At 40.4% G+C, this 21,561-nt stretch overlaps 1 protein-coding gene across 3 annotated transcripts; it reads right to left on the bottom strand.

Annotated features, from left to right (window-relative positions):
• Window positions 1–1,016: 1,016 nt before the first annotated feature.
• Window positions 1,017–21,355, bottom strand: LOC120430493 (nucleolar protein dao-5). Of its 3 annotated transcripts, none has more exons than XM_039595587.2 (8): window positions 20,829–21,355; window positions 6,451–6,762; window positions 6,225–6,393; window positions 2,611–6,154; window positions 2,429–2,546; window positions 2,220–2,365; window positions 2,038–2,151; window positions 1,017–1,970 (listed from the first exon to the last, which is right to left on the bottom strand). In XM_039595587.2, the coding sequence occupies exons 2-8, from the start codon at window positions 6,567–6,569 to the stop codon at window positions 1,798–1,800; spliced, it is 4,383 nt and encodes a 1,460-aa protein (XP_039451521.1). In that variant the 5' UTR covers window positions 6,570–6,762; window positions 20,829–21,355; the 3' UTR covers window positions 1,017–1,797. The 3 variants fall into 3 exon arrangements, with proteins under 3 accessions (XP_039451521.1, XP_039451522.1, XP_039451523.1); XM_039595588.2 differs by having other exon boundaries at window positions 2,053–2,151; window positions 20,829–21,354; XM_039595589.2 differs by lacking the exon at window positions 2,038–2,151 and having other exon boundaries at window positions 20,829–21,351.
• Between the last annotated feature and the right edge of the window lie 206 nt (window positions 21,356–21,561).

Genomic DNA, 21,561 nt, shown 5'->3' with positions numbered 1-21,561 from the left:
CGAACACGTGGTTTCAAGCTTTTGACGGCTGTCAGTCGTTCCAATTAGCGAATTTGGATTCGCCAGGGGGGCGACCTCTATATCTCACTACAGGCAGCTCGCCCGCAGCCAACACAAGTTGTCAACTTCGGCACCAGAACAAAAGGGAAATGTCAACTTCGGCTCCAGCACAAAAGAACAGCTGTTCGTTTCGGAACCAAAACAAAGCAACTGCGCACTGTAAAAAAAAGTGCAAAAATTGCAGGCATAAAACGGAAATAAAGTAATTATTGTTTCTATGTAAAATGTTACCGCAATGTACGTTTAAGAGTTAGTGTATGTATGTGAGGTGATTTTTATCATTTTTTTTGCAAAATAAACTGCTAAAGTTGAGATTATTAAGCACACATCGGGCCGATGACCTCATTTAAAGTTGTACTTTTATCACATGAAACGTTTAACTTAACTACTGTGTAATTTGACTTTTACTAAAGTAATTGTTATAACAAAAATTGAATTATTAAAAAAAAGAAATATTTTTGTTTTCACTGTGCGCAATTTGCGCGCGTTATCAATCTCAATCACCCAAGATGGCTGCCGTTAGCATCCCCCTGGGATTCGCTCATTCGAATGCAGTTCCATTCGAATTAGCGAATCCGCTCTGTATTTGATTATCCGACGTGATTTTTTTCCAATGCCTACGGATTATCGAGTCTTGACTGTATATCGCTGTATAAAGCGAATAATGTTTTTTTTAGACTTGATAAACTGTTCGAATGTCATTGTTCAATTGAAAAATGAAGCAAATCACTCTATTTATTCGTTGATTTGAATTTTAATATTTTTAATTTTTCTGTCATCGTATGTGTAGGGCTCTAAAATGAGACTTGTTTTTGCATAGACAAACTCTATTGAAGTTAGGATAGAGGATTTGAGTGAGATTGGACGCATGAGTTGACATAAAAGCGATTGGAGTGGCCGGAAAGGACATTTTTTCTGCTGTTATTCATATTTGCTTAAGGTAGTGAAAACGCTAATTAAGTTCAATCCAACTGTTTTATTTATTTTTAATAATATATTTGCTTTCAATATATTTACACAACTAAATGTAACAAAAATAAGTTTTTTACTGTACTCTTTAACTACGGAACGTTTTACAATAAACCATTAGCAGCTTCTGTATAAATTGTAGATTCAAGTTAGCAAAACTTTCTAGCGAAATTTATTTTAATTATTTTTTTCGGAAATTTCAAGCAGATATTTGTAATTGCAAAGCACGAGCTGATCGTAGGCAAAGCATGAATTTAATTTGCAACGAACATTTCTTTTCCATAAATTCTGCGGCTATTTTGATGAGCGTTTAATGTTGAATATTATTTCAAATGGTTGTAGTTCAATGGCACCTTTTTGTTTATAAACTGAATTAACTTGCTTTACGAACTAAAATATTCTACTGTGAAGAGAAAAAAAGAACACAATATTACCAACCTAATTGCACAACTAACTAGAACAATTCATTACAAATAAATGTTCGATTTTCGTTACCGACGGTAAAAAGAAAGGGTAGATTTAAATAGTTGAACTGCTAATGGACCTTCTTGTTTGCGCAATAGCCACACAATCGAAGAAAAAAAAAAAGGAATTAAATTGTTTAATTTTCAAACAAAACCTGGCAGAAACAAAGAATAGAAGTAACTGTATCTCGAGGTATATAACGTTAAATAACCACAATTTGTTGGTAAGCCTGGTCACACTGGAGTACGACTAGCAGGCACTACAAGGTTGTGCAAGAACAACGACGCCTTCGTTGCCCGGAGGTCACGTTTTACGCGGCTTTTTCGAGTTAATCTCCTTCTTGAGCTTCTTCAGCATATCCTCGAAGGATTCGCCCTCATCTTTACGTGTCATGGGAGCAATCGGGGCAGGTGGCATCAGCACGGCACCATCCGGTGTGAAATACGGCATTTCGTGGTTTTGTGACAGGTCGCCATCTGTAAAATTGTGGAGGGGAGAAAACGTTGAAAGTAATGGCCATTTGTCGTGCTGGGTTAGGAATACGTCTCGTTTGTATACCCCAGGCAACCAGCGAACAATCTTGAGTCAGGAACCGTTTCTTGAGGACTTGGTTTCGAAGCGGGACACATTTTTGGGGAAAGGAGTTACGTTTGAAGGCTTCACACAGCAGCAAGGATGGATTAAAACAGGGTGTTGGCGCAGGTTAGGGATGTGACGTAACTTACCTAAATCGGCGTATTCCGTGCGACAGAACGCACGTCGACCACCAAAGCTGACGTCGTACTCGGCCAAGTTGGGATCGCCCGAGCTCGAATCAATAGCTTTGTAGGCGTCTTGTGGTTTTTCAAACGTCACAAACCCGTATTTTGCACTGCAGAAGAAAATAAGAAATTAAAATTTGATCGCGATTAAAACACTTTTCTTTTTAACTCACCCTGATTCCTTGTAGTGCAGCGTGACCTGCTTGATGCGACCGTACTGCATGAACTTTCGCTTCAAGTCATCTCGCTTCAACGCTGCCTCCAAACGTCCGACGTACACGATTTTGCGTTCTGAAAACATTTTAAACAAAGCTTTAACTTTGCTCACACATCATCCACGAATCTTTGAACAAACCTGGCGAGACATTGGCAGGGCGTCGATACTCGGTGCGAGATGCGTTTCTCGGGTGCGGGGAAAGTCTTGAGGAGGGACGGGACACCGATCGGCTCGAACGTGACCGCGATCGAGAGCACGAAGAATCACTACTCGAGGTATAATCGGAAGATTCACTGCGGGACTTGCGCTGTCGTCTGCTGCACCGATTACGACGCGAGTAGTCTCTCTCCTGGTAACGACGCCGTTGCGAATCGCTTCGGCTGCGCCCCCGGTAGGATCTTGACCGCGAACGAGTCCTTCGTCGTGAACTGCCGCACCGGCTTCGGCTGTACGAGTTGGAGGATCGGTTGCGAGTTTCAGCTTCCGAGGAAGAACTGCGACTGTGCCGCTTACGGTACTGACGACGCGTCCGACTTCTGTCCTCTTCGGCACTGCGTTGACTGCTGCGCGTTGCTGATCCACAGCTACTCCGCGAAGTGGTTCGGGGTTTCGTCTTCACCGGCGACAGTCTTTTAAGGTCTGGAAATTGGCTCAGTGGCGTCGTTTGAATCGCTATCGAAACACCCTTCGACCGTTGCCGATCCTTGCGTAAATGCATGATTATTTTGTCTTCTCCGTGCTCGGTCGGTTTGCTTGGCTTCTCCTCGGGAGACGACTGCAGCAGCTGACCTTCTTCGTATTCGTCATACGCACCGCCGGCTCGTTCTGGCTTGCCGGGAGAAAATGCATTGTTCGGCGAAACGCCAATGTTGGGCGAGCTTTGCTGATTCGCTTGACCTCCCCCAAAGGCGCGCTTTTCGGTGGGAGCTGCTTCAGTCTTACTGGTGGTTTCCTTCTTGATCACGACTTCCTTAATGCTGGAAATCAGCGAACTGCTCGAGATGATAGTAGGAACTGTCGATTGACACCGCTTGATCGTGGCAGTGATGTCGGAGAGGAGCCCATTCTTGGGACTGTCCTGCTCTTGCGAAACAGCACGGCTCACCTTTGCCACTTCCTCGACGACCTCGCGCGGGTGGATCGTGACTTCGGTGTTGCATCCCATCGACACGATGATAATTTCTTCGTAGTCGGCGTGCAACTTTGTACTCGCACCGTCGTTGTCTGCGTTTTTGTCGTACGGTATCGGATTGCCGTGTTCGTCAAACTGCATCGAGGTGATCTCCGCCAACGGGACAATCTGCGGAACAGTTTTTGGAATGATCTTGGCTTCGTTCGATTTGATAGCGGCTTCCCGCTTGAGCTGCTGCATTCGAAGTGCTTTGAGCTTGGCCGCCGATATGGGATCCAGGGGCACTTTCGCGTGGGGCTTAACCTCCGCCGGCTGGGCCTGGACACACTGTGCCGTGGTGGGTTTTAAGCTAACGACCTCTTCCTGCCTGCCACTTGACTCACTCGTAGTGGACACGCTGCCTATGCTACTCTTACTACTACTCTCCGTTACCGGTATAGACACACAGATGGACTCATCAAAGGGCAGTTCACGTCTTTTCTTGTATTCTTCTAGATTAAGTTTTTTCTTCACCTTGACCATACTTTCATTACTACAGCTGCTAGTTGCATTGACTGGTTGCGGTTCTAACTTTAACGCAAACTGACCATCCTCAGTTTTGATAGTTTGCACTCCATTTGGTTTGTTTTGATTGATTTTGAGTAACGACACTTGCTTCTGCTGCGTCGGCACCTGGACTTGAAGTGGTTTCACATCAGCTGGTTCTTCTTTAACAACAACAACGGGAACAATCGCGGGTGGCTTGTGGTCCACACTGCCGGTCGCTCCACTATTGGAAACAGTTTCAATCTTTTGACTCTTTTTATCACAGTTTTCACCCGTTTTTCTGCTTGCTTTGAGCAACTCTTTCTTGCTTTTCGAGAGCTTTTTGTTCTTCCGCAGCTGGTCCATCGTGGGTAGGAGGAACGGAATTTCAATGGTTTTTCGCTGCGGCACGACGACCGTCGGCGGTTTTTGCGCTTTCTTTGGTGAGCAATAGTCATGATCCAGCTTGATGTTCGACGCCGGCACTGGCTTCGGTTTGGACTGCTGGTCGGGCTTTTTGTCCACCAGCTTGGGTTGGCTCCCTCTTGATTGCGACCTGTGCTTGTGGGCCTTCACGAGAGGGCTGTTCTTTGCCATCAGCGAGAGCATCTTGTTGCGTGCCAATTGCGATCCGGCGCTTAAGGGTTTGCTTTTGGTGCTGGCCGAGTTTGAGTTTTTAGACGTTTCTGGGGGATTGGTTGAAGGTGGACTGCTCTTGGGTTCACTTTTCGCGACCACTGGAGGAAGGACACTCGCCGGAGGAGCACCGGTTCCTCGCAGTCCTGGAAGCATCTTGTTTGGTACGGCCTTGTTTGATGGCGCCCCGTTGGGATTCCATGTTGGATCTGTCTTTACGTCGTCTTCCTTGCGTTTCGGCTTACTTATAACGCGTTCCATGCCGAAAATGTTGCCGCAAACTTTGCTGTCTCCTTCCGCTTCGGACTCCTCGCTCTCAGATTCACTGTTTTCCACTATCCGCTTAGCTTTGTTTGTACAACTCCTTCTCACCCCTCCGGATTCGTCGTTTGTGTTGTCGTGTTTCGGGGAAATCATCAACTCACGAAGCATCTTAATCTGTTTGCCACGTGATTTGGGTTGTTTTTTGACGGGAGATTTTTTCTGGGCAGACTGCTGCTTTTGATCACGATTCGCGTTTGAATCTGCCGAATCCGTCGTGCCAAAATCGTCCTCGGTTATGTACGCGGCCAAATCGAAGTTGTTTTGGGCGAGTTCAGCAACCAACTTGTCGTCGCACTCGCTCGCACGTACCACCGTTTTCAAAGGACTCAAATCGTTCACAATGGCCGATACGTCCAAATCCTCGAAGCTTAAGCTTGTAATTTCATGCATCAGACTGGCGGCTCCTGTTGCCACCGGAGACTGCGGTAACGAAAACGACTTTCGGTTGATACTCGTCGTTCGTTTCCGACGCTCGATGGCAATCAGCTTGCGGCGCTCGATAACCTGCGCCAGATTCTCGGCCTGTCCCATGTCAGCGTCCTCCTCCTGGTCCGAGTGCGGGACATAGTCACTGGGATGGCTGGAAGCCGTGGACGTGCTGCTACTTCGACTGCTATTGCTGGAACTTGATGAGCAGCTGCTTCGTTTGCTTCCACTGCGACTGCTCTCGTTGCCACTGGTACTCTCGTTGTCGGATTCTTCTCCCTCGGAATCGCGTCGCAGGTTTTGCAACTCCGGTTCAATATCATCACTTTCTAGATCTGCTATAACTTCCTCCTCCTGGATTGATTGGGCCGGTTCCTCCGGAGACAACACTCGGTGTTGTTCGCACTGTTGTGGTGGTGGTGGTGGCGTCGGTAATGATGCTACCAGGATTGACTCAACTTCCACCATGGGCGTTGGATAGTGTGCCTCTTGCTGTAATGTTGTAATCTGTTGTTGTTCCATCACAACAGTTTGCTGCTGCTCCTCCTCTTCATCGTCATCATCTTCCTCTTCTGAATCATAATCACAGTTGGGATCAATCGATATAACCTCGATAGCGGGGGACATTTCAACGTCCTCCTGTAAAAATATGTAAGGAAACCTATTAAGAAACTACTCTTCACGGGTTATTTCTTTCGTTTCAACTTACATCAACTTCTTCTTCGTCTTCCTCATCGTTGTAATACTCTCCGTCGGCCGATCCTTGGCCGTACCCGTTAAGTCCGCCGATTGGGAAGCCACCGTCGTCATCGTCATCGAACGCGTTCCCGTAGTGGTGCTGCACAGCCGGTATGCTGTACTGCAGGCTGTGGATCGACCTACAGCGCAGAGAGTTAGATAATAGCAAAACCACAAAACACACAACGTCTTCTCACCTTTCGGGGGCCAGCTTTGGCAGGATCGGAGCGTATCCGGCGCTGCCTCTCGCACCGACAAAGTGCACCGACGTGGGCGCTGTCCTGACCGCCGAAACGTTCACGAATCGGGACTCCATGCTGGGCTGTGTTGTACACCTACTGCCTATAGTGCATGCGGCTTATATAGCTTATAGCTTAAAGAGGACTGCGGTTCTATAGTTTAAGTATCTCGGTTCTGGGTGCTGCTTGGCCACAACTCCAGAACCGAGATCGTCCCGCTGGGGAGGGTTTGATTAGGTTGTTATTTTTCCTTGCTCTGCTGGCGAGTCACTGTAATTGAGAGAAAAAGAAAAAAAAATCAGCAATACGAATACAGCAGTACGAATTACTGGATGAAAAAATAGTGAAAATCTTCATTCAAGTCAATTTACCTACGTTTTATAATCTAATCTAATCAAACCCTAGCGCAGTCAATATTTTAAAGGGATTCTTAGGTTAGATTACGCCTAGCCTTCTTCTTGTCATTGTTTAACATTTGTAGTGGGCCATTGCATTAGAATGCATTGAAACATCACACATGTTTAAGCGGTCAGGCCTACTGCGCAAAGTTTACCACAGAGATGATTCGTTGAGTTTGAGCACGGAGTGTTCAAACAACAACACAATCCTAAATCTACAGGGGAGGAAGAGGCGTGGGGACACACCACTACCAATTATTTGTTTCGAGCACCCTGCTAAATAGTATTGGTACTCGGGAAACCTCTACACCGTATTTCTACGAATGTCCTATTTTCCGTGTTTATAGCGCCCGAACTAGCTCAAATGAAAATCTTCGAAACATAAGCATTCAAGATACGTTTTGAAGACAAAACTGATTCAGCTCGCAGACGACTGTATCCAAGCACTTAAACACAGTTGACCTACAGCGTTTAGCATTTGTAGCATAGCTCACTCAAGCTAATCTATAAATAAATAAATAAAAAAAGGCGAATGGTCGAAATACCGACGGCATGATTAGTGATAGTCCTCATTGATTCGCATCTTGTGGGAGCAAATTGTTTTGGGTAAAACTCACAAAATTTTCCGTCACTACTTTGTTATTTGACTTGGGATTTGCAATTTGTAATTTTAATAATCATTGCTTTAACCTTCTTTACAGAGAAAATGTTATTAGAGCAGTCAGTTAGGCTTTGTAGACCCACCTTGCCGTATATATTAGGCTCATAATCGGAAACAAATTGAACATCTGACTCCACATGGTTTATGGATGTCCCCCAAAAAGCTATCAATTATAATCGAATTAAAAATATATGAGTATGGCAAAACAAATACAGATTACAGTAATTGTTCCATAATATGTAATTTTTGGAGTTGGTATTAAAGTTTTCAAGAACGTAATAAATTTATAAATTTGTATATTTTTTTAATCTTTTATTCTACACAAAACGTCTTCAACATTTTCGATTCTGTTTACACCTTCGATTCATATCTCTTGCGTTGAAGTTTTGCTATTTTCCAGCAATCAATATAATCAATCAGTTGATACAACAAGCAATAACGGCGACAAGAGGAGCATCTATTTCTTGGCAGTAATCTCTGCGCCACTCTAAACTCTTGCGTTCACAGTTAGTTGGTTGGTAGGTACCTGCTGCTTGATACAGTTTTCTTACTCACGAGTCTACTGACGTAAGCGGCACTCTTCGCCGTTGTCATGAGGTTTGCCCGTACAGGCACGATCCGAATCTACTTACTCGTTTTTTTGAAACACTTGAAATTTCTGACAAAAGGTGTAGTTTTTCAAATTTTTTACATTGATAATTTAAAAACCCATATTAATTTGTTTATAAAATTAATTCGAATCTATACTGCAAAATCTGTAAAGTATTGAAATAAGTTTTTTTTTCTGCCAGAAATAACCAAGCAAACAAAATACGAAATGTTTTCCTGCCAACAAGTGTTAGATAATCCAAGTCTAGGTCACTTCTAGTGCTACTACTCTCGCTAGAATGCTGCTAAGTCACACTTATGTTCGGAAGCTGTCACGGGAATTGGCAAGGTTTCAAACGGTGCGATACCGATCCGATCGGGGTTTTGTATTATGTATGCATCAAGCGGATGCCATACTCTCAGCAACTGGCAGGTTTATTTTTGCTGTTTTGTGTGAGAAACAATCGCAGGCAAGATCGAACATGGATTTTCTTTTTTTTTTTTTTTTTTTTTTTTTTTGGGAGGGTGGTCCAGCCGCACATCGTTGATGTTGAAACCTCTAAACTGGGCCCTCGTCCTGTCACGTCCGTCAGTAGTCTTGTCGTACATTACAACTAGAATCAGATCTGCCAATGAATTAGTACACTTCGACCAAATAAACACTGACGCTGTATGGATCTGACTCTAGAATAAATGCACAGTTGTGTGTTATTCATAAGTCCAACTTATTCAATTATTCATTTAAGTCCAAATATTCATTTGCTAACTACTTTGGATTGCAAATCTAAATTTTAATCTAAAATCCTCTAAACTTAATGTTCAAAACTAAACGTTCCTTTAACTGTTGCAGTACTAGTTCTATAAAAAAAACAAAAAAAATTTGTGAACTAATGTACAGATAGGATAGAAATCGCGATTTTAAAAAGAAATGACAATTTACGTCAAAAGATCCGTAGTTCCTCGATTCGCAACAATGATCAATACAACCATAATCCGAAAACCGTTAGTTCAACAGATCAACGAATTTTGTCCGATATCATTACATTATTGATTGATCGAGACTCTATGGTCAATTTGACATAAAAGAATGCCTAGTATTCTACATCAATCAAAGTTTATTGACAGCATTACTCTAACTTAACAAGTGCAACTAAATTTATCATCAAATAGATTTGAAAAGCATACAGATTTATTTTAAATGCTAATGCTAAGCAACAAATCAATTGTACTATCCTGAAGTCCCACCTAAATCCCACATTGTGATAGTGAAAAAGTCACAGAGGCAGCGGTGTCTTGTGCAATTGTGATATTTTCACTATCGGAGAACTACCTAGTTCACGAAGACAGCTTATCGGTCAACGCTTAAGCCCTGGGGCTGCGACAAAGCGAGTTCTCGTAGCATGAAGTGGTGTCCATAGTGCTTATAAAAAAAAATGTATACCCAAATTTTAACTAATGCACTAGGATCAAATCATGCCCCTTGACTTTACAAGGCCCAGGGAAGATCGAACATGGATTTTCTTCAAATAAATATTTTTTCCAAATTTATTTTTGTAAAGAAGATGTATTCAAAATCCACCACATCCTACTATACTTCACACTGGCAAGGGAAATACCTCGTGCAACGATTTAAAGCCCAAGCTTAATTCAACGCGCGTATGGGAAGCAGCCACAGCAAAAGAGAGTGAGAGAGATACGAAGCGGCACGGTAGATTCAACGTGCAATCACGTGGCAAAGTGTGACCGAATTTCGTTTATCACCTTAACAGGACTGCTGCTGCGCCCCTCTCCTCGAGAAGCTGAGGTTACCACCATTTTTCGTCCTTCAAATTAACACACAGTCACTTAGCACGTCTTTTTAAACTGCTCAAGCACCAATGCTTGAAACGCTACAATTCCAGACGCTAATTGGGATAATTTGCAGTATGATCTTCAGAGCATTCCATCGAACAAGAAAGACAAGGTACCATTTTGATGCCTCTGTGCCCTCTTGTTCTAAGCTTGCTGGAATTCCTTTCTTGTTTGCACAACAGAGCACAGAGGCAACCGACAACCGTTAGTTCAACAGATCAACGAATTTAGTCCGATATCATTTCACTATTGATTGATCGAGACTCTACGGAAATTTTGACAAATCACAATGGTTTTTATGCTACTCGAATGAAAATCACCGATTCTGATAGAATTACTAAATTCACTTATTACTAATTTTGTCCCTAAATAACTAAAGGCAAAGTATCAAAAGTTGATATGTATAGTCAAAATCCTAAATTCTACAAAAACTAAATTTAAAAAAAACTTGAATTAAAATTTATACCAATTTCATTTAAAAAACGTTACTTAATCCACCTTTTTGCAATTCCGTCGTGAAACTACTTACTTTTCCTGTCATTCTTGAACGACGAAATAGCCTACTTTTCTGTACCAAAAATAACAGAATCGAATAGCAACACTTTTCAAAATAAATGCTGAAAAGTTCTACTTTTCAGCACTGAAATGGGTGCTGAAAAGTTGAACTTTTCAGCACTTGTTTCGAAAAGTAACACTTTTCAACATTTTTTGATTCAAACGATTTATTGACAAAATACATGAAAATTTGACAGAAAATTTCACTCAATGGGTGTTTTTCGGAATTGCAAAAAATGTTGTATGGAACTCGTTGCAAAACTGGATTTTTTCAGCACTCTTCGTATTTATCCAACTCGGTGAACCTCGTTGGATAAATGTACGACTCGTGCTGAAAAAATCCTCTTTTTGCAACTTGTTGCATAAACTACTATTAGGTGGTTGGTGCCTTCCTCTCATTTATAGTGATTCCAACCCCCTGAAGTGTCCACATGTTTATGGATCTCCCCTAACGTTCGCAGCACCTAAGAGGTCCTAATAAAAATAAGTGATGAGTAAAAAAACAGACTACCTACAGACTTTTTGTCAAGATTATACAGACACGGCCTTTGAGGAAAATGGCATCCCTCTACACGGCTTTTTCGTGGCGATCAACTTTTTAAATACATGATAAAACTGCATGAATTTAAATAGCAACTTACGGGACGTTAAGACGGATCGATTAAAACCATTCCGGCCAAAATCGGTTGAGCCTGTGACGAGATATTCCAGTGACATTGATTTGGTACACATGTCTACATACAGCCAAACACACAGACATTTGCTCAGCTGGTGATTCTGAGTCGATATGTACAAATGAAGGTAGGTCTAGGAGGTCTAATTAAAAAGTTCATTTTCTGAGTGATTTTATAGCCTTTTTCAGTAAGGTGAGGAAGGCAAAACCCGCATCCTATCCTGACACCCACATTAAGATAGGGAAAAATCACATATGTAGCGGTTCATTGTACAAATGTGATATTTCCACTATCGGAGAACCTCCTTGCCACGATGACAGCTTACCGGCCATCGATTAAGCCCTGAGACTGCGTCAAAGTGGGTTCTCGTAGCATGAAGTGGTGTCCATGTGTAAAAATGGAAACTTCAGCAATAGTTGCTACTCTGTTATTGACCAGGACCTCCAAGAATTGCTCCGTGGACCACAGATGAAGAGTAGGAACCAATCATCACCACTTCGCAACTTTCAAATGTCCCTATCATGCTAGCCAATCACAGCGCCGGCCACGACCAGTGGTAAGACACGGGGGAAGTGGATAGGAATTTTAGTCCGATACTTGAGTGATGAAGACCGCTAAATCGGCTGCGTCTTCGACAAAGTATCACGTGAGGTTTGAGGGTGTTAGAAAGATGGGTGTGAAGCCAGGATTCACCGTGGTAAGTGATGCGGCCGGTCAAATCTATTTATAGTCCTTAATTCTTCGTATGTTCTTGGATTCATTTTTTTTTTTTTTTGAAGCTTTCCAATTCGGTTCACCAAGCTTTTTGTGGTGAATTCTGGTCGTGTTGAAAGTTCAATATTCGCCTAACAATTATGCAACCAGTGTCCTTGAATTCAACTTGCATTCAATATTGCATTTTCCTGTTCTTAGGTTCACACATATTCCAATCAAGTTTCTTGGATTCTAATAGCATTCTTAATCCTTCTCGACAACTAAGTCCGATGGTCTGGTGGTTAGCATTTTTGTCTGCTGACCCAATGGACGGGGGATCGATCCCCGCCGCGAGCTAATGAATTTTTCGTTCATATTCAAGTGTTTAGAATTCCTTCTTTCCATAATTTCTAGATAGGAGCAGATGGGAATCGAACCCAGAACCTTCCGCTTACAAAGCGAACAGCGTAACCATTCAGCCACGCCTACCCCTAAAAATGGAAACTTCAGCAATATACTGAAAACTTCGATTTTAATTCCACATCGAATCAAATCATACTCTTTGCCAAACAAGCATCAAACCTATGATACTCATTATGACAAAGCCCAGGGAAGTTTCGATAAGTAGTTCAAAAGTTATGTACAAAAATGTGTTTTCGCCAAGATTCGGAAGTTAGATTAATGACCTGAAATCGTACCAAATGTCACCATGTTATATATCGTTGAATAGGTAATCGAAAGGCCTTTCCAATGAGTCCATTGGCAACCCTGTCTCAAGTAATGATGTACTTTAAATAAAAAAATCCGATGAAAATTATTACGAGACCTTTTATTTATGAGATTCATTTTCAGAAAGTATTGAGGAAGGCACCAACCACACATGTGGATTACGTTAGTTTTTTTTTTTTAGACTGTTTGCCTTTTAAATACAATCTTAAAGATTTTAAAGAGAATGCCGCTTAAAAACGTTCCAGAAATTTTATGAATACACACAAAACTTGAAGTTTTGCTGATTGATGAACAACGCAGAATCCATAAGTAATGTTTTAATGATATATACATTGTTTTAAGTTTAAACGGCGATGCTATAAGGCAAACAATATTTGTTAAGTCAAAATAGTCAAAGTCTAGCATTCTGCTCTATGATCTAACTGCAAAAATAGATAAGAGCCGCCGCTTCTAATCTCAACGCTTCTTTTAGTGGGTGCATTCGTTTTCTTGCTCTATGTTAGGCCGACCAGCATGACCAGCGCCAGTGGCACTTGGTGTTAAACCAACTTAGTCCAACAAAATTAACCGGTGATCTCTTGGCCAAATACTTTTAAAGTCTACGCGACAAAGACCTCCACAATCCACATGTGTCGCACTGGCAGAAAGTAAAATATATCTATGGATGGCCTCGAGAGTGAGATGATGTGGTTGATCTTTTGAAGGTTTCACCAACAAAAAGGTTTTTCTTAAAAAAAAAAATGAATTTGTGATTTAAGTATTTTTGTAAAGCAGGGGCAAATTGAGAAAACTTAATCACCTGGAAGTGCATCGTCACAATAAAAAACTGAAGCTTGAAGGGATACAAAAACAAAACCGACGCACGCGATTCTTGAGCATCTGGCGCGCAAAAGCGATCAAAACAAAGAACGTATTTTTAACGATCCGTAAAACTGCACTTCGTAAACAAAGAATAGCCATAATGCACCAGATTTTCGCAGGTCATCATCGCAAAATGCTCAACGGCACCGTCGTCGCTCACCGGTTAGAGTAAAAATATATCGAATGAGCGCAACGACTTTCCTCCCGGTTTTCCCCCGACAGTCGTCTCGTAAACATTTGCGCGTGTCCTCACAGGTACCGACGCTGCATTTTACATTCCTACACAAATTGGCCGTGATTTTCCGCAGATCCTGATGTGTTGTCTGCAAAGCATCCGCTCGGTGTCCCAATTTCATTGTATACACAAATAAATATATTGAATGAGTTTCAATTGAAAATATTAATTTTCAAAAATCCATTTTGAGACTTTATTTCAGCATTGATTTTATCCATTTTAATCGTTCAATTTCCTTAAAAATAGAAACCTCATTGATGGCACGTTCGATCTTTTATCGCTGCCTTGCTGGTGTGGCTGGTTTCGAAACGTAGAAAATAGAACATATGCAAAAGATTTCGAACTTGGTATGCTCGTCCGAACTTTGACAATGTGACGTCCCCTTCTTGCTGGCTCCCATCAATAGGTTGGTTGACAGCTGTTGCCGCACTCGTCGTTCGTTGCGATTCGTTTGTTTAATTTTGGTTTTGCTGTGTTTCAGCATCATCTAGTTCGAGGAGATAGCTACGAAAACTAGACTGCATGGTTACATAATCTGCTGTAAATTTAAAACGCGCAACAGATAAACTTTATCTTCAACAATTTTGCCAATTTCGCATGCTCACTTCTTGTGTGTCTCTAACTATGCTTTTAGATATCGTATTCATATCGTAACAGATTATCTACTAAAGGTATATTGGTATTATGGCTTCACAAACAATACTAAATTTTTCCAAGGATTCAGCAACTAAATCTTTATGTTAATTACAAAATAAACAAATAACAAAACAATGTTATGTAACAAGAATAATTAAGCATAATTTTCACTATTTCCATAGAATAAAAGATGATGTAAATTAAAGATAGGTACTCGAGTTTGAAAGTAGGAAAGAGAGTTTAGCCAGTATTTATCAAAGACGAAGATATGATTCAAGCTTCGAAAGATATTATGAAAATTGGTTGGCATAATATTCACAAAGCAAGCAATCGGATGCTGCTGAAAATACTTTACAGTTAAAAAAGCAAATATGACTCGGATACCTTATTATGAGATGCAATTTTATTCTGAATTCTTCCATTTTTCCATTCGTTTTTTTTTCTTCCATTTTTATTATTCATTTTTGTTTTAAAAATTACCTAAAAGAGTTGATTACCATTTTGCCTTCCTCACTGAGGTAAGGCTATAATCCTGCTCCAAAAATGAACTTTGTATAAAAACGTCATAGACACACCTTCATGTATACATATCGACTCAGAATCGAAAACTGAACAAATGTCTGTGTGTATGTGTGTGTGTATGTGTGTGTGTATGTATGTATGTGACCAACAAACTAGCTCATGTTTCTCGGCACTGGCTGAACCGATTTGACCCGAAACTGTTGCATTCGACTTGGTTCAGGGTCCCATAGATCGAGTTTTATACAGATTGAAGTTTCGATAAGTAGTTCAAAAGTTATGTATAAAAATGTGTTTTCACATATATCCGGATCTCACTTAAATGTATGTAAACTATGTCCGGATCCACCATCCGACCCATCGTTGGTTAGGTTATCGAAAAACCTTTCCAACGAGTCCAAAACATTGATATCTGGCAACCCTTTCTCGAGATATGGCCTTTTAACTGATATTGATGTACTTTTTGGAAGCCGGATCTCACTTAAATGTATGTAAACCATGTCCGGATCCACCATCCGACCCATCGTTGGTTAGGTTATCAAAAGACCTTTCCAACGAGTCCAAAACATTGAAGATCTGGCAACCCTGTCTCGAGATATCACTTAAGTGATATTTATGTACTTTTTTATTCCGGATCTAAAAAATACATAGAAGAAATTTGTGTACAGCTATTGGTAATGAGTGAGGAAGGCTCCAACCACATAGGGGGATTAAGTTAGTTATTTAAAGAGAATATAGAGATAAATGACATCTGTATATCGTCGAAGTCGTGCTAACTTGTCGTACGTGCATTTTGGGCCAAATTGAGTTAAGAACGCCATTTTGTGCAGCTCACAATGCCTCATTTTTTGACCTTCACAGATCCCCAAAATTCTTTTTTTTTTTTTTTTTGGGAGGGTGATCCAGCCGCACATTGTTGATGTCGAAACCTCTAAACTGGGCCCTCGTCCTGTCACGTCCGTCAGTAGTCTTGTCGTACATTACAGCTAGAATCAGATCTGCCAATGAATTAGTACACTTCGACCAAATAAACACTGACGCTGTATGGATCTGACTCTAGAATAAATGCACAGTTGTGTGTTATTCATAAGTCCAACTTATTCAATTATTCATATAAGTCCAAATTTTCATTTGCGGATAACTACCAAACTTGAATTGAATACAAGATTTAAAGCAAGCTTTCCGAATGCTACTCTTATCTCAAATCCCCGACATTTTAATTAATAGCCAAAAAAAACGTTTCTTGTAAAACCTGTTTGGCTTCTTTAAAAAAAAACAAAAAAAAATGAATAACAGTTCATATTTTACAAGTCTTGAATTGAAATAGAGACGACCATTTGATCGTCAGAATTCCAGTAGATCCTCGATTCGCAACAATGGTCGATACGATCATAATCCGACAACCGTTAGTTCAACAGATCAACGAACTTAGTCCGATACCATTTCACTATTGATTGATCGAGACTCTATGGAAATTTTGACAAATCAGAATGGTTTTTATGCTACTTGAATGAAAATCACTGATTCTGATAGAATTACTAAATTCACTGTTACTAATTTTGTCCCTAAATAACTAAAATATTAAAAGTTGATATTTATAGTTAAATCCTAAATTCTACAAAAACTAAATTTTTAAAAACCCGCATCCTAACCTGACACCCACATTAAGATAGGGAAAAATCACATATGTAGCGGTTCATTGCACAAATGTGATATTTCCACTATCGGAGAACCTCCTTGTCTCGATGACAGCTTACCGGCCATCGATTAAGCCCTGAGACTGCGCCAAAGTGGGTTCTCGCAGCATGAAGTGGTGTCCATGTGTAAAAATGGAAGCTTCAGCAATATACTGAACACTTCGATTTTAATTCCACATCGAATCAAATCATACTCTTTGCCAAACAAGCATCAAACCTATGACACTCATTATGACAAAGCCCAGGGAAAAATAAAAAAATTGTGAACTGATATACAAATTGGATAGAAATCGCGATTTGAAAAAAAATGACCATTTACGTCAAAAGATCCGTAGTTCCTCGATTCGCAACAATGGTCGATACAACCATAATCCGAAAACCGTTAGTTCAACAGATCAACGAATTTTGTCCGATATCATTACATTATTGATTGATCGAGACTCTATGGACAATTTGACATAAAATAATGCCTTGTATTTCAAATCAAAGTTTATTGACAGCATTACTCTTAATTTATCATCAAATCAACTAAATTTATCATCAAATAGACTTGAAAAGCATACAGATTTATTTTAAATGCTAATGCTAAGCAACAAATCAATTGTACTATCCTAAAGTCCCACCTAAATCCCACATTGTGATAGTGAAAAAGTCACAGAAGCAGCGGTGTCTTGTGCAATTGTGATATTTTCACTATCGGAGAACTACCTAGTTCACGAAGACAGCTTATCGGTCAACGCTTAAGCCCTGGGGCTGCGACAAAGCGAGTTCTCGTAGCATGAAGTGGTGTCCATAGTGCTTATAAAAAAGAATGAATACCCAAATTTTAACTAATGCACTAGGATCAAATCATGCCCCTTGACTTTACAAGGCCCAGGGACCTTCACAGATCCCCAAAATTCGATTTCAATTCTGAGATATTCAATGAAAACCAAAAAAGCTCCGAAAATTTTTGTCACTTTTCAGATGGAAGTAGTTTCAATCTTGTCGTGCTATCTTGTCACTCCCTGAAAATTGATGTAAGTGCGACAACTGGCCAAAGGGATTTCAGGTCAGGATGCGTTTGACGCACGTACAAGTTAACCTACCGTGAACATTTGTAATTATAACTCGGGACTCCAGCAACGAACATCAACCAAACTTCGGGGCAATGCACATAATGGTCAGCCAAACAAAACTTATTTGTTATTGTTTACATTGCGTGCTTTCGTTTTTGTTTATTCAAGGTCAAACATTAAAACGCGTTTTTCTCGGAACGTCGAAATGGCGGATGCGACAAGATAGCACGACGACGTCGATATGATAAGAACAGATATCTGGTTAGTTTGCAATACGTCGTAGCAGCCACCGGAACCGGACCTATGGAACTAAGATTTTTCTTCTTTTTTTTTTTTTTTTTTTTTTTGGGAGGGTGATCCAGCCGCACATCGTTGATGTGGAAACCTCTAAACTGGGCCCTCGTCCTGTCACGTCCGTCAGTAGTCTTGTCGTACATTACAACTAGAATCAGATCTGCCAATGAATTAATACACTTCGACCAAATAAACACTGACGCTGTATGGATCTGACTCTAGAATAAATGCACAGTTGTGTGTTATTCATAAGTCCAAAATTTTCATTTGCGGATAACTACCTAACTTGAATTGAATACAAGATTTTAAGTAACCTATCCGAAAGCTACTCTTATCTCAAATCCCTGAAATTTTAGATAATAGCCAAAAAATCTAGAACGTTTCTTTTAAAACCTGTCTGGCTTCTTTTAAAAAACAAAAACAAAAATAGATTAACAGTTCATATTTTACAAGCGTGAATTGAAAAAAAAGACGACCATTTGATCGTCAGAATTCCAGTAGATCCTCGATTCGCAACAATGGTCGATACAATCATAATCCGACAACCGTTAGTTCAACAGATCAACGAATTTAGTCCGATATCATTTCACTATTGATTGATCGAGACTCTACAGAAATTTTGACAAATCACAATGGTTTTTATGCTACTTGAATGAAAATCACCGATTCTGATAGAATTACTAAATTCACTGTTACTAATTTTGTCCCTAAATAACTAAAGGCAAAGTATTAAAAGTTGATATTTATAGTTAAAATCCTAAATTCTACAAAAACTAAATTTTAAAAAACCCGCATCCTAACCTGACACCCACATTAAGATAGGGAAAAATCACATATGTAGCGGTTCATTGTACAAATGTGATATTTCCACTATCGGCGCACCTCCTTGTCTCGATGACAGCTTACCGGCCATCGATTAAGCCCTGAGACTGCGCCAAAGTGGGTTCTCGCAGCATGAGGTGGTGTCCATGTGTAAAAATGGAAACTTCAGCAATATACTGAACACTTCGATTTTAATTCCACATCGAATCAAATCATACTCTTTGCCAAACAAGCATCAAACCTATGACACTCATTATGACAAAGCCCAGGAGGAACCAATATTTTTTTTTCTGAAACAAATAAATCTTCATTGTTTTTCAGTAAAGAGCTTTTAAAGACGTGCAGATGAACAATTCAAAGCATTTTTCAATTTGATCATTCGTAAATCAAAACACGGTGCTTTAAAATTTGCGAAAATTAACAAGTGAGGTGTTTATTTAATTGTGGGCTGTTTAAATAAAACCCAACCTTTACATGTTTCCAAAGTGAGAAAACATTATCAATACTTTTGTCCGGGTACTTAGCCGAATGGTTAAGCGATCTGCCTTTCAAGCAGACGATCAGGGATCGAATCCCGCCCGGTCACCTCGCCACAGATTTTTCGGTGGCAACTTGAACCCCCTGCTCCCTCTGGGAGCAACAGATACACGGTAATTAATTACCACACACACACATGCCGCTCCCCCCCACTACAACAACTAGCGGTGGGTGAGTGGGGAATGGACGGGAAGATGACCAACCAACCACACCGCAACGCGTGAAGGAAGGAAGGAGGGCTCTGCCAACAAGACCCCCAGGAGATCATCAACATCCATCAAGACGAAGAACAATAGATCTCGGAGCTATAAATAGACGCACGGCTCCGTGATGGCAAGGCCGATTGAGCCAGTTAGGGTATAGGTTAAGATAGAGGACAAAGAATTAAAAAAAAATATTATAAATACTTTTAATTTCATTTTTATTGTTGTGTTTATCAATGTACAATTTGTATAACTAATTACATATGTAGTGTTAAGGAAATCCTTTCATTTACGGTTAATACAATAATCAAATGATTTTTTTTTTGTTTCAAGAATCATTATAAATACATTTTCGACCAATTTAACATAAACTATGTTTGAATTATACTCTTTTTTTGATGCAACTAAAGAAGTCATAGCATAACATAATCCGAATACATAAATAGACAAAAGAAATAAAAACCCAAATCAAAAAGGATTTAATGATAAATGCAAAACACTAAACAGTTAAGTTTATCTGAGACAAAAAACTGAGCACGTTTGAACAACTTTTGAAAATTCGTGCCAAGAGAAGGAATCAATCATTCTGATACGAGATGCTTTAATGTAAATACAGAAGTATGAAAAAAAGAAACTTTTAACGGAGCATAAATTTAAGTTTATACAAGACATTTGAAAAAAAAGAACTTTTTAACCAACTGATCTTGCTAGAAATTAGGATTCATCGTTCGGGCGTTCTGTCAGGTGTCCTAGCAAGAAGAACTCATGCTGAGAGCCCAACAAACGAAACGGATTTTTTTTCATTCTGCTTTAGCCAATGTTTACCATTCACCTCAACTCTAGCTCTGCCGCGGCCACCGGGACGGCCAGCGTGTACAAAACACTCAACCACACGGGTGATGAGTTGGTGCAAAAATCGGATGATGAGGTTATGTTCATAATATTGCTTATTATTGTTTTTGTTTTGAATGGTCCCTCAGAAACACTCGGGAAGTGCCTTTTGCCATTGTTTATTAAGATTGTTCTTCTCTTTGGGGAATAAAATTTACGGTTATTCCAAGATCTTCCACCTGGAGCAACAAAACTTTTTTTTGTTTACAAATTGCGCACCCACGTTTTCTGTTGACAACCCGAAGACTCGGGCTATCTTTTCCCCCCTGGGGGTAAAAAACAAAGCAACCTACGATGATCGTTGACGATCAAATAGCAGGAAAATCCCCTGAGATCGTTTCGATAGACGAAAATCGCTTCCGCGACCCAAAACATTTTCCTTTTGGAAAACCACGTTTTTTGGACTTGACATAAGGAAGCAAAACGAAACATACCATTTGACTCGGAATTTCGCCGTGAAGTGTCTGCTCCTAGACGGCTCTGCCTGCTCCAGTTGTTTTAGAAACGATGCACATTATTTTCACTGCACGGCCTTTGATAATTCCGCAGAAATTTCGATATTTTCCGACCCACAAAACAGAAAAGCACACCGCCGTAGTTTGCACGACTTTTTATTTTCTGTTCACCTCTGGTACACACTTTTATTTGGCCTTCTTTGCACTTCTTCGCGCACACCACTTCACCAACACCACTGTCTTTGACACAAGACCACCAGAACCCGAGTAGGCGAGACTGCAATGTGGAAAAATTTCCAACCCGGTTCCAACCGGGTTCGATTTTTGGGGAAATCTTGTACCCGTCCTCTGGAAATTTGTTCGAGTTTCGGTGATCAACACATTTCAATGTAACTTATTTAAATATTCAGTCCACTTCCGCGAGCATTCACTATCGACTTTAACGGGAATGCAAATACCGGGCAACGTTCAGATTCCGACTGATGGCTGATGGCAGAAAATCACATGTTGAGAGAAAAGCGAGTTATCTAATGACAGCTGGGGGGATCGTTCAGAAGCGACTCAACACAAACCCCCAAATTTTACACTCTGCAACTGAAGTACTGATTTATTTTCTTCTGGACTTGCAAAATCCAGCTCGAGCTGTCAAGTAGGAACTTTTCTGTCAAGAAGGACCGCGAGGTTAATTTTTCCAAATTGATTTAAAAATCCA

The sequence above is a fragment of the Culex pipiens genome, chromosome 1 (assembly GCF_016801865.2).
Source record: "Culex pipiens pallens isolate TS chromosome 1, TS_CPP_V2, whole genome shotgun sequence".
In the NCBI taxonomy this organism is placed as follows: domain Eukaryota; kingdom Metazoa; phylum Arthropoda; class Insecta; order Diptera; family Culicidae; genus Culex; species Culex pipiens.
The sequence above is the reverse complement of the archived record's forward strand: the minus strand, read 5'-3'. Positions and strand labels throughout refer to the sequence as shown.